The following is a 12,653-nucleotide window of genomic DNA, read 5'->3' as shown; positions in this document are numbered from 1 at the left end:
GACTGACTAGATGGGGTGTCGACGCCAGGTCAGGAAGGAGCTGGCTTGAACACTGAACTGGAGACGACAGAGCATTCTTCACATCAGTTACGTAAGAGCACCCACACTGACACAAAAGAGCATGTGAACACACAAGACACAGACAACTGCCTGCATGAGACACCGACACACACACAGACATTGATAAGTGAGGCTATCTCTTACCTTGAGCACACACAAGCCACTGATGACAAAGCCCCAGCAGAGATATACACCGAATATACACATGATGCATGCAAACGCATGCCTGAACACACAATCAATGTTGCTGGAAAAGATATTGTTTTTCTTGTGGATTCTGGTGCAACTGATTCTGTCATCAGAGAGTCAGAATTTGCAGTCCTTCCAAAGATGAGTGGCAGATTTGTGAGGACAGTGGGAGTTTCAGGAACGCCCCTGGTGGAAAGGTATACCACACCATTGCCATGCAGTGAAGAAATTGAGAAACACTTTAAGCATTCATTCTTGTTATCTAAACGATGCCTGATCAACATTATCGGAAGAGATATGATGAAAAGATTAGGAATTATTCTGATTTCCACTCCCGAAGGCATCATTGTAGCCAGAATTTCTGACACTGCATCGCAATATGTGAAACACAGTAGCAGGGAGCTGATGTACTCTTATCAATGGAAACTGCCTCACACAGCTGCTGGCTCTGTAAATAACACTCTGATCACTGAGGTCAGAGCTCTCTTTCCAGACAACTATACACGAATAGACATCAAGTCGCCACAAGAGTTACACTGCACATCACATGTACATCTTGGGGTTGATAAACATTTTGAGGACACATGGTTCAGGCAAGACAAAGAGAGAAACACACTAAAGCTGACCTGGTGGTACTGGAATGATACAAGATGCACTGTCTCACTAGCTTTCAATGATCCACTGTGTAAAGCTTTGTTTCAGGTCCCTAACACATATTCTCATGTCCCCCTGGTCAAAGCAAAGCAGGAAACATGGGAATGCTTGGGCCCTTGGACCAGACGTTGTGAGGAAGCTGCTGGTTGGGTAAAGACATCAGACTCAGGGGTGGATTTTCACAACCAACTTCAGGTATTCCGTAAAAGATTTTCAGCTATAGCAACAGTGGTAAGAAGCATTGAGCTCATTCCAGATTCCAGAGTTTTTAATGGCCAGTTTGGTAACATCAGATGATGAAATAAGTCATGACAAAAACATTTTCGTGAAAGGCATCTCAGAAATTCCTTAGTTAAATCAGGTACCATCCTGCTTGTGGGCACAACACAAGTATGATGTAGAATTAATCAAAGATGCTGAGCCTGTAGTAATCACACCAAAATCTTCATACAGGCCGTGTCAGAACCAATATCCTTTGAAGAAGGAAGCTGTTGACAGTATTAAACCGGTGTTTGATTCTCTTTTAAAAGCAGGAGTGATTATTCCATGCGCAAATTCTCCAGTCCGAACACCTATTTTCCCCGTACGAAAACTCCGGGACGCCAGAGAGCCACAACATTGGAGATTCGTGCAGGACTTGCAGGCGGTAAATGCAGCGATACATGCAAGAGCACCCGATGTTCCCAACCCACACACAATACTCTCACAGGTGTCACCTGGGAGTAAGTGGTTTTCAGTTGTTGACCTGGCTAATGCTTTTTTAAGCATCCCAGTGGATCCTGACAGCCAGTATTGGTTTGCGTTCTCTTTTGAAGGTAAGAGTTTTACATTCACCAGACTCGTTCAAGGGTATTCGGAGAGTCCTGGAATCTTTAACGAAGGAAACACCATTGATCAATCCAGAGCTGGAGCTGTTTGTTGACGGTTCAGCATCACGAGATCCAGCAACTGGTAAAAATCTTGCAGGGTTTGCAGTAACAACATTATATGAAACAATTCTGGCTAAACCACTCCTATCAAATTACTCAGCACAGGCAGCAGAGTTAGTTGCATTAACGGAAGCATGTAAATGTGCTAATGACCAAACTGTGAACATTTTCACAGATAGCAGATATGCATGGGGAGTGGCACATGACTTTGGAAAACTCTGGGCAAACAAAAACTTCCTTACATCCACAGGCAAACCCATTGCACATCACACACTGGTTGCTGAACTCTTGGATGCTGTGCTGTTGTGCCTTCGGAGACAGCTTCTTCGCTGATCCCTGTCCTACTTTCGTCCTACTTTTGGACAGCCAATATGCTGCCGACAATCCGCCCCCAAAGGCCTGACCTGTACATGATTGGCTTGTCTTACTTTTCTATAGCCAAACAGAAGGCTCCAAATAATAGCAACGTTTGATTTGCTGTTCTACTTTATTCTCGCTTTCTGATTGGCTGCCTGGCAAGCCCCCATCCCCAGCAGTGCAAGCGAGGTCATTCTGCATCTGGACACCACAGCGTCGCGAAGTACACTACGAGATACTGCCAGAGAGAGAAGTGAGTAACTGCTAATATAAGTATAGTATTAACATTTACGTAATAGTAATAGCATTTACAACAGTTGGATTTATTAATTAGTAATAGCACTTATCGGTTTTGGTCATTTGTAGAGAGAATACAGGTATATAATGTTGCGAAATGTGCTACTTTTTTTTGCTAACGTCAAAGTTAACGGCATGGCTAGTTCCGACACCAGTAAAAGTCGACGTGAAAAGCATAATAAAGGTGTTATAAAAATGTTAGTAACAGTTCAAACACGCCAAGTACGATTAATTGTCAGCATATCCAGCACTTTTTTTCGTCTTGTAGCCGAAATTTCAAGGTTAAATTCGTATTGCCCACAGTGCCATTGATATCGGCGGGATTTTAAAGTAATTCCCGCCGCCTGCAACACACTTTGAAAGGCTGTTCAAAAGTCAGGTTAACTGTGCTGGAGTGTTTCGACGGTCGCTACAGGCCAGTTGTCGATTTTCAGACGAAGGCCGGTTAAATTTGTGTTCGCACTGTATGGCCCACCGTGCCGTTAATGTCGGTGGTATTTCAGTTTGAATTGTGTTTTTCTTCTAAAAAAAAATGCAGCTCAGATGAATGTGTAGATCTATTTGGGTTTATCAAAGTGTTTTACAGCATAACTTGGTTGGTTAGAACCGTAATAGGCTCAACTCACGTTCATTACAATCAGTTGGTAAACTATGCTCTTTCTGTGCAGTGAAATGTACATTTACATTTGGATTATGCAGTGGCCCTATTTTAAGCTGTGTCACATTAACACAGAAAGAAGTGTGCATGAAATTATGACATTTACTTAAATGTCTTTGTGTTAATATTCTGAGGTTTACATTCATTATATTCGTCATATTCTGAAGGTGTGTTTAACAATTCTTCTGGTCCCACCCAATAAGATAAAGACAACATTATGCTAGAAATAAATGTGCGTTTTGTCTGGCTCTTTGCAGAATGGATTACCGCCCGAGTTTCCGCCGGGAGCCTTCGTTGTCTGAGCTCACCCTCCAGCCGTCACGCGATGCGTCGAGGCTGGCCCAAGCCTACCGCAGGAAAGGGTCAGCTGTGGCGTGTCAGGTGAAGATGCCTGACAGGGTGAGGGAGGAGGCGAAGGCTCGGGTCCTCCAGGCCGGAGGAGACCCCACGTGCTGCCAGCTGGTGCTCAGTGAGAGTGAGCTCCAGTTTGGCCAGTACAGGGGACAAACATTCAAGTGGCTACTAAGCCATGATGTCGGCTACACGTGTAGCCTCCTGGTGTCCCACCAGAAGGAGAGGGAAGGTGGGGACACGTCGCAGTCGCCCCTCGCTGCCAACAAAGACGCACTCGCCTCCTACGCTCAGCTGTTCCCCGAGATGACGGCTGTCATCCGGCAGCGTAGGATGCGCGAGGGCTCCCTGTCGGTGAGGGGCATGGACAACACACTGGTGGGGTTCGGTGCGCACGCCGGGGAGACGTACCGGTCCCTGTACGAGTCGACCAGCAGCGAGAGTCGAACGTAAGTATTGCACGCGACGGTGCAGGTGACAGTGTGTGATGATGTGTGAGCTAACGCTTTGCTTTCTTGTGTTGTCGTCATGTCGGTAGCTACCTGCAGTGGGTGAGGAAGCAGAAGGTGTATGCGGGGTCCCGGATGCACACGCTGCAGGTGTACGTACTGGGCCGGGACAACGAGGTCGCAGCAGCCAAGCCGTCGGCTGCTCCCCCGGCTCGGCAGACAGCACCGCAGCCTCCATCAAGTAAGTTCCCCCTCGCTGACACGCATCGAACGAGTTGTTTGTGCAAATGTCAATATGCGCATTCAATTGTCTTCTTCACGCACGCACGCATGCATGCAGGCGCCGCATCCACGGACCCCTCAGACGACATGCTCCTCGCCGCTGCCATGTTGGTCGACTCTCAGCGTGAGTGTATATGACTGTAACCATCCCTGTTTGTAAATGAGCTGTAACAGAGTGACAACTGCGAGTCTCTGTTTTGCAGTGGACAGGGACGCCCCACCAGCTGTCACGGCGCCTGGACCCTCTGTGACCGGACCTTCCCTGCCTGCTGTCCCCCCTGCGGGCGATGGACCGGGTCAGCCTGCACACCCGGCTTCAGCCTCCGGCGCACAGGTAAATTTTGTTGACGCATGTAGTTCTTCATATGAACCTCTTGACTGTAATCTTTGATATTGACCGAGTGATATGAATGTTGCAGCTGCTGCCCAAGAGCTGGAGGATGACGCTGCCGGAGGAGCAGCAGGACTGGCTGGGCCGGGCTCTGTTCACCAGAGGCACGGGTGGGCAGCCAGTCCTCACCGCTGACCTCCGTCTGTGGTGGTTCCCCCCCGGAGACCGGCCCCTCTACACCCAGCCCCCCGCCACCGCCCACGCCTTCTTCCATAGCCGGTTCTTCCTGTGGGTGCCCTACAGGATGTGGGCATACAAGCTGGTGTGCCCCACCTGTGGGCGCAAACTGACCGGCGCGGGCCTGTACAAGACCGTCCGGAGGGTCTTGGACATGAGCAGCTGGTACTTCATGGGCACAGAGTACCTGGAGTGCTGCTCGTGTCACAGGAAGTACGCGGCGTGGGCACAGGACATCTTGGGACAGCTGGACCTGGCACACCAGGAACGGTTTCCAGCTGTCCTCACTTACAAGTAAGCAGTGGTGGACAAAGTATTCAGATCCTTTACTCCAGTGAAAGTACTAATACCACACTATCAAAATAATCTGTTACGAGTAAAAGTCCTGCAGTAAAAGCATAATCAGGAAAATGTCCTGCCGTCCTGTGCTTACACCCACCCCCACCCCACAGGTTGTCCTGCGATAAAACGGTGATTGGGATGCTGAAGGAGCGCACTTTGGGCAACAGTGCGTCTCGCCTCCGCGCCGCTCTGGTGGAGCAACACACCAGAGAGTGGATGGGTAGGTCGATGAGCTACCTTTCCGTGCTCCGCAAGCTTCGCGTGTCGGGTGCGGCACCGCAGCGGCGGGTGTCCCTCCCGCCCATGCACCCGGTACCCAGCGTGTCCTGGCTGCTGTCTGTGTACGTGAGGGATGTCCTCACTCGCCTGGACGAGACAAAAGCCAGGGTCACGTCCATCTTTGGTGTCATCTTAAAGATGGACTCCACCAAGAAGGCAAGCTATAATTATAATTATTAAACGTGCACTCTAGCCATGTGATGTGATGATGTAACGTGTCTGTTTTTTTCTGCACAGATGACAAAAAAGCTTGCGGGCGACGCCGCCGGGACAGCCGCCTGGGTCACCAATGTGGGCAATGAGCACGGGCAGGTGCTCATGTCCGTGCTTACAGAGTCCGAGGGGAACGGACTTTTGCCCATGGCGGCGGGACTGGTGCGGCGGTATACAATTGCCGGAAAGACCCCTCCTCAGGTTCTGTACGTGGACCGGGACTGCTGTAGCGCCGCAGGACAGTGCAAGGTACTGTATGGCCTCTCTGCGTGCCATTAAAAATTCCACTTTCATTTACACACGACCTGCAGCGGACTAAAAAGATGCATCCGTATTTTGTTGTTAGGCCGCGGCCATGTTCAGCGGGTGGGACCAGCTGGTGGTGCGCCTGGACGTGTGGCACCTCATGCGACGCTTTGCGAGGGGTGTCACCACCGACAGCCACCAGCTGTACGGCCTCTTCATGGCGCGGTTGTCCTTTGCCATTTTCGAGTGGGACAGCGGCGACGTGGACCGCCTGACAGAGGCCAAGCAGTCCGAGGAGGGGAGGGACGCCCACATCACCTTGTCGGCCAGGGAGCTCGCTCGTCACTGCCGCCGCCGCACCAGAGGCGCGCAGGAGACAGAGCGGCTCATCCAGGAGGTGCTGGACTCCTTCTGGGCGGCAGCCGACACCATGGGCGTCCCGCTCATCGACCGTGCCAGGATGGAGGAGATTTGGAGCACGCAGCGTCGTCACCTCCACTGCATACAGGACCCTCCGGGAGTGGAGCTGTACACCAAGACGGGGGAGGTGACCGGGGGGGGGTCAGGCTCCCCGTCTTCCGCTGTGCCAGAGGCTCCACTTCCCTGGAATCGTTTCACCTCCACCTGTGCCGATTCATTCTAGGTGAGCATGAAAGGCACGTACGTCTAAAGCACGCTACACAAGTGTGTTCAGCTTGCGATGAGTGAGTGAGTGAGTGAGTCTCATTTTCTCCCCCTCTTTTTCCTGTCACAGGCACATCTGCCAATGCTCTCCACTTCCAGGTGTACCTGTTGGAGGGCCTGGTGAGGTGGAATGAAAACCGGGCCAGGGCATCAGTGGAGGGTGCCCAGAGGACGACGCTGCGTTGCTACAGTGCCCAGCTGCAGCACAGCTTCAACCAGCTCACCCAAGAGTTTTTGGGTCTGACGCTGGTTGAAAATTACACCCAGCCTGGGGAGTACACAGGTAACCTGTCAGGGAAGAGCTTGTATGTGTGCAGGCTGTCACAGGGCAAATGCAGTAATCACATCTGTTTTTCTACGCTTTGTTCAGGGGAGCTGATCGGGGTGGAGTACCTGTACTCCCAGACGGGCGCTGTTCTGCAGGAGGATGTTCGGCCGGGATCCAGACGCTCCTGATGGGACAGACGGGGCAGAAGACGTGTGGGAGGACGAGGGGTTCCAGGAGGAGCTCGCTGACATGAGGTTCGCCGACAACCTCAGCAGTCTCCTCCGACCATCACAGCCTCAACCTCAGCCTCTGGCCCCTCCCTCGTCATCCCAGTCGGGCCCGGCCCCACCAGAGCCGATGGAGATGGAGGAGGAGGAAGACGTAAGCACGTTCAAGTCTGTTGCCATTTACAGTGGTCTCCATAGGGAGTGTTTTTTTAAAAAAAAAAACCAAAAACATTTAATCCGCTCGGTCCATTTGTTGCAGGACGTATGCGGTCCAGACAGTCACAGTGGGTACCAGCATGCTGTCCGTCTGGCCCATGCCCTCGTAGAGCTGCGGCACCACGCTTTTGTGACGCGCTTCTGCGCTCTGGCAGAAGCTGTCAGACAGGGACAAGGCGGCTATCTCCTTCCCCCCGCGCCACCAGGAGAGGGGCCGCTTCAAGGCGGGCCCTTCACGACATGCCCACATGCCAGGGGTGGACAGTGTGAAACGGTAAGTGTAGCATGTTCATTTAAAACTCAAATGCATTGTTCTGTCTGTGACTCCAGGCTGTGTAACACAGGACATCTCTCTCTCTCTTTGTGCAGTGCCTACCTTGGGCAGGGCGCGGGAGCGTCACACTCTCCAAAAGCCAGCAGGATTGTGGAGGCTGTGTTTTTGGAGCTGTGCCGCATACACTACGAGGGTCATACCTTGGCAGGGACGCGAGTCAACCGCTGGGGGGCTGTCAGGAGAGACTACTCTGTCATCAGAGACAACGTTCACAACAGCAGAGTCCTCTTGGCAGCCGCCCCCATCCAGTTGTACGAGGTTAACCAGCGGACCCTTCTGCAGTGGTAAGACTTGTGTGTTTTAGCATGTCGTGCAGTGATTTTAAGAATTTTATTCGTGGACATAAGATGCTGATGATGATGATGATCTATATCATGTATTCATATTTCCGTCAGGCACAATGACCGGAGCAAGGCGATGATGACGGACATGGTGCGTGTAGCTGTGCCGGGGCCCAGTGCCGAGCAGACTGCAGCAGAGCCACTACCTCCAGCCAGGGCTCTGCTGACGGAGCCTCTGCAGCCTGACCAGCCTCTAGTGTTCCATCCCCCTGAGGACGCCTCTGGTCAGGCTGTCACTCACCGAGGGCCCCTGGCACCGGACCTGTATGACGTCATCAACGCCGGTGCCACTGCAGCCTCCTCCTCCTCCTCCAGTTCAACAGTATGCACCCCTTCTGCCTCCATTTCTGATGCTGGCCCAGCCCCCTCTGCTGCCACTGCCCCCTCTGCTGCCTCCGCCCCCTCTGCTGCCACCGCAAAGGAAGATCAGGGAGGAGCTAAACAGACGGGCCCAGGAGCAGGATGCTCTCTTCAAACCTAGAAAGAACTTTGAGAGCTTTAAGTGCAGTTGCTGTGGCCAGCGAAAGACAAGAGAAAATGGCCACAGCCGCTACGGACCAGAGCACTTCTGCTCCACGGCCGAGGGCCGCTCGGTGGAGGACTGGCTGGCAGAGAAAAGAAGCCAGGACCCCAAAAAGGTCAGTTACCTGATGTTATGCACAGTGACATGCTTCAAAAAGCAACCTCACATCATCATCATCATTGTGGTTGTCGTCGTCATTGTTCTATCATAACTGCTGTAGTTACATTTGGAAATCTTGTTGTTTGCAGACTGGAGCCACCCAGCCTGCCGCCACCCAGCCTGCCATCCGACCTGCCCCACGGCCTGCCCCCCGGGCAACTCAAACAAAGACCGCCAGGAGGCAGGTACCCAAAAAAGGCTTGTGAATTTTGTAAATAAAAAACTATGTAAAACTTGCCTTGTGTAAATAGATGACAGATGACTGACATTTCTCACTTTGCTTTCATCAAAGCTTACTGACATGCTGTTGGCCCTAAGTGGCCTTTTCCAGGGGCTTAGCGGGCGAGGCAGCCATTGTCAGGCCCCCCATTGTCTTTCGCACCTCCTCGTCTGCATGCTAATACACAGGTAAAGTCCTGATACAGATACTGTACTATGCAGGGGGACAAGAAGGCTGGTTGAAATGTGATTGGTTAAAGGTAGTCTGGAGGTTGTTACACATCAAATACAAAGCAGCAGCCTGACCGTTGACTGTCTCACTATCACAGAGAGCTGCAGCACAACCCACCTGAAGGTTTTGGTTTTCTTTGGAGAACTTTATCAGGTTAGTCTCTCACTGTACTTCTCACTGTACTGTACTGCCTTTTGTAAACCAAAAATTTGACTTTGCTTGTGTTTAATTCTTTCTGTGCAGGATGAAAGCACTGAGGAAGCGCAAGAACCTGGAACACAAAGAGGAAAAAAAACAAGGTGTGTACAGTAACTGGCATACTTGTGCACACATTTTCCATTACACAAAAAAGCATTAACACGCTGACATTCACTACCTCCCTGACTACTGAAATGACAATTTCATGTTCTCTTGTAGAGTCTGTGGATTACAGGAGCAATTCAGAGAGGTCCTTGGACAAGGATTTCCAGCCAGGTCCGGGTGAGGAGGACAGCAGCAGCAGCAGCAGCAGCAGCAGTCAGCAGCCGCCGAAGACAGCACTTGAGCCCTCCGCCGCATCTACCTCCACAAGCAGAAAACCCACCCGGGTTACCGTGTACAGGAGGAAGCAGAAGGAGGAGAAGGATGGGGAGGTCCTGTCCAAGTCAAAGGCAGAGGGGAGCACACACTGGGAGTGCACCACCTGCGGTGGCCCGAGACGGCTGGACGTCTATTACAAAGGGGAGTTATTCTGCTCGATGACAGCGGGGCCCAGTGGAAAGATGGCACAGCAGTGGCTGGAGGAGCGCAAGGCCAGCACAATACCACGGACAACCCTGTGGAGGAGGATGAAGGAGGAGGAGGACAGTGAGCCACCTGAGGGCAAAAAAAAGAGGAAAACTCACAAACTGAGAACCTGCCAGAAATGCAGCCAGCCAGCCCTAAAAGACTTTGGCCACAGCCAGCACCACAGCAAAGGCAAGAAAGAGCACTTCTGCGCTCAGTTCTACCGGCAAAACGGTAGAACTGTGGTTGGCAGAAAGGAGAGCCAGGGAGTAGAAGAACGAGGAGGAGGAGGAGGAGAAGAAGAAGGAGTGAAGAGCTTTAAGATTGTACATTTAGCGTAGTTTTCAAATATTTCTTAGGTAGTTTGTATTGCATATAGGATTGTTTGTAGATTTAGTTTGCGCTTGTTTTTGAAAATGTAAATAAAAAGGTTTTTTTTTACATTTGCTCCTCTCCAGATTGCTTGTTTCTTTCTCTTTGAGAAATTATTTTCTTATGCCGTTGTTAATTACTTTGTCCCCTGCGAGTCATTACATTTCACCAAAAAACGTTTCTTTCTTTCTTTCTTTCTTTCTTTAAAAAACACAGTATCTAATCTCGCTCCCCACTGGACTCGAACCGCCGATTACAGAGCGAGAGAGAGCGCGCTCGGGTCTGTGTTTACATCCGCTCGCAGGCCACGTTGCTAATTAGCATAAAGGGGCCGGCGACGAACCCACATCCCAGACAGATACCGGAAGACTCGGACCTAGGCCCTCTGATGCGTTTCAATTTCGGGGAAGGAAAATCGGGAAAAATAGAAGGGTCGTGCGAGGGGAACCGGGCGCCAGCAGGTCCGACCCGACAGGTGTCGACAACCCGGGGCGGTCGCCGGACGGGCTCTGGCGCTGCCGGGGCGGCCGTCAGAGAAGAACGTGGAAATTCTTCCGCTCAAGCAGATTGCCATTTGTAAATGTGAAGCACACACTAACAACCTTGATCCTATCTCACAGGGGAATGCCAGAGCGGATAAGGCAGCAAAAGCTGCTGCCAAACAAACACCGAGTGTGTTGCAGTAACTAATGAACCTCTGTCACCTACAGCTGATCTGCAGGAACTGCAGACAAGAGCAACGGCAGAGGAAAAAGCAGTGTGGCGAAAGGCAGGCTGCACAGAAAAAGTGTGGTACGGACCAAGTGACAGACCATGCTTACCGAAGTATCTGTTCCATTATTATGTTGTTGTTGACCCATGGGCGAGACCATGGGTCAAAGAGGAGCATGGTGCTGGAGCAGAACAGATGCTGGCTCGCAAAGGGATTTAATAACTTCTCTCAAAAATTTTATTTTGCCAAAAATGCAGATGGAAAGAAATATTGGTTGGTCATTGTTGACATGTTCTCTAAATGGGTAGAGGCCAAACGGGATTCAGCAGCAGTAGCAAGGAGTCTTATACGAGATATCGTCCCATGCTGGGATATTCCAGATAAGATCTCCAGTGATAACGGTACACCTTTCATGAGCGCAGCATTGAAGAGTGTAGGAGAGTATGTTGGTATTGATTTAAAACATCATTGTGCTTATCACCCAGCCAGCGCAGGAGCCGTGGAGAAGGAGAACAGTTCTCTGAAAAACAAGCTTGCTAAGTGTTGTGATGAGACAGGGCTGCCATGGACAAAAGCACTGCCCATTGTTCTGATGTACATGAGGTCCAGGATAAGAAGCAGGGGGGGTCTCAGCCCTATTGAAATCCTATTTGGCAGGCCATTGAACACTGGTATTGGGCCAGTGAAAAGACAACTTCCTGACACCAGCCAATGTGAGGATGAGATGCTACGCTATTGCACAAACTTGTCCTCTGTGCTTTCTGATATTCACAAACAGGTGAAGGAAGCCATTCCAAAGGCTGCAGAGAGGAAACTGCATGACTTGGAGCCTGGTGATTGAATCGTGGTGAAGGATTTCAGACGGAAGAACTGGCGGGCTCGCAGGTGGAATGGTCCCTACCAGGTCTTGCTCACCACTGAAACAGCAGTAAAGGTGGCAGAGAGAGCTACGTGGATCCACGCCACCCACTGCAAACGAGTACCCGAGCCAGGCCAGCAGCCAAACACCAGACGAGTGAGATCGAGATCAGTGAGTGAACCGAACCTTCCTCCCCTTGTGCATTCAGGGGATATTGGAGGGGAGTGGCGGTCCCGTGGGGGAGTTTCTCTGAGCACAGAGATTCCACTGGGACCACCTAGAACCACTACCCTCCCAAACCAACATCACGGGCATACTGATTAGGGGGTAGGCAGAGGTGACACAACTGATAAGATGACACTTGAGACCAGAGAAAGATGGCGATGGAGGGGTGACGGACTGAGAGGCCACGGAGACGGGGTGCTGCTCGCTGTCATCATTGTCCTGTCATCAGTCTCACTAATGGAAACATTCAAATCACAACTAACCCTAGAAGAAGGAGGGGTCAAAAGGGAGGTGCCACCCATCTTCCCCAACATCCCAGCTCAGCTGGAAGACAACGCATGGTATACAACTATACTGACTATTGCCAGAAAAGTGACTAACCAGAGCTGCTACGCCTGTGTGCAGCTCCCCCATGGGGTGGGGGATTCCATCCCAGTGAAACCCACACCATTAAATGTCTCTGAGACCCTAGGAGTCATGGTGGCATTCACCCGGGGGCTTACTCTGCAGAACAGAACAGTGAGAGACATGGGAGCTGCACTCAAGCTATGTAACATCAGCATCACCAACTTCGACGGCTCCACAGCCAGGTTTTGGAACATGAGCCAAATAACCCAGCAAGGAATTCATCGGCCCATCATGA

General features: G+C 51.2%; 2 protein-coding genes across 4 annotated transcripts; both read left to right on the top strand.

Annotated features, from left to right (window-relative positions):
• The first annotated feature begins 1,718 nt into the window (after nt 1-1,718).
• Nucleotides 1,719-7,519, top strand: LOC122863319. Of its 2 annotated transcripts, XM_044169710.1 has the most exons (13): nt 1,719-1,854; nt 2,083-2,442; nt 3,402-3,944; nt 4,034-4,185; nt 4,285-4,350; nt 4,430-4,560; nt 4,646-5,088; nt 5,247-5,571; nt 5,653-5,877; nt 5,975-6,517; nt 6,629-6,841; nt 6,929-7,207; nt 7,313-7,519. In XM_044169710.1, the coding sequence occupies exons 3-10, from the start codon at nt 3,403-3,405 to the stop codon at nt 6,515-6,517; spliced, it is 2,427 nt and encodes an 808-aa protein (XP_044025645.1). In that variant the 5' UTR covers nt 1,719-1,854; nt 2,083-2,442; nt 3,402; the 3' UTR covers nt 6,629-6,841; nt 6,929-7,207; nt 7,313-7,519. The 2 variants fall into 2 exon arrangements, with proteins under 2 accessions (XP_044025645.1, XP_044025644.1); XM_044169709.1 differs by lacking the exon at nt 1,719-1,854 and having other exon boundaries at nt 2,059-2,442.
• Nucleotides 7,520-8,429: 910 nt separating this feature from the next.
• On the top strand, nt 8,430-10,280 carry LOC122863320. Of its 2 annotated transcripts, none has more exons than XR_006374985.1 (6): nt 8,430-8,582; nt 8,716-8,811; nt 8,945-9,034; nt 9,175-9,230; nt 9,321-9,376; nt 9,495-10,151. XR_006374985.1 is itself a non-coding variant. In XM_044169711.1 (6 exons), exons 5-6 carry the CDS (start codon nt 9,322-9,324, stop codon nt 10,181-10,183), a joined length of 744 nt encoding a protein of 247 aa, XP_044025646.1. In that variant the 5' UTR covers nt 8,430-8,582; nt 8,716-8,811; nt 8,919-9,034; nt 9,175-9,230; nt 9,321; the 3' UTR covers nt 10,184-10,280. The 2 variants fall into 2 exon arrangements, 1 of the variants encoding a protein (XP_044025646.1); XM_044169711.1 differs by having other exon boundaries at nt 8,919-9,034; nt 9,495-10,280.
• The last annotated feature ends 2,373 nt before the right edge of the window (nt 10,281-12,653 follow it).

Source organism: Siniperca chuatsi, linkage group LG16 (genome assembly GCF_020085105.1).
Source record: "Siniperca chuatsi isolate FFG_IHB_CAS linkage group LG16, ASM2008510v1, whole genome shotgun sequence".
NCBI classification, from domain to species: domain Eukaryota; kingdom Metazoa; phylum Chordata; class Actinopteri; order Centrarchiformes; family Sinipercidae; genus Siniperca; species Siniperca chuatsi.
Note: the sequence above shows the minus strand (reverse complement) of the source record. Positions and strands in the feature narration are given on the sequence as shown.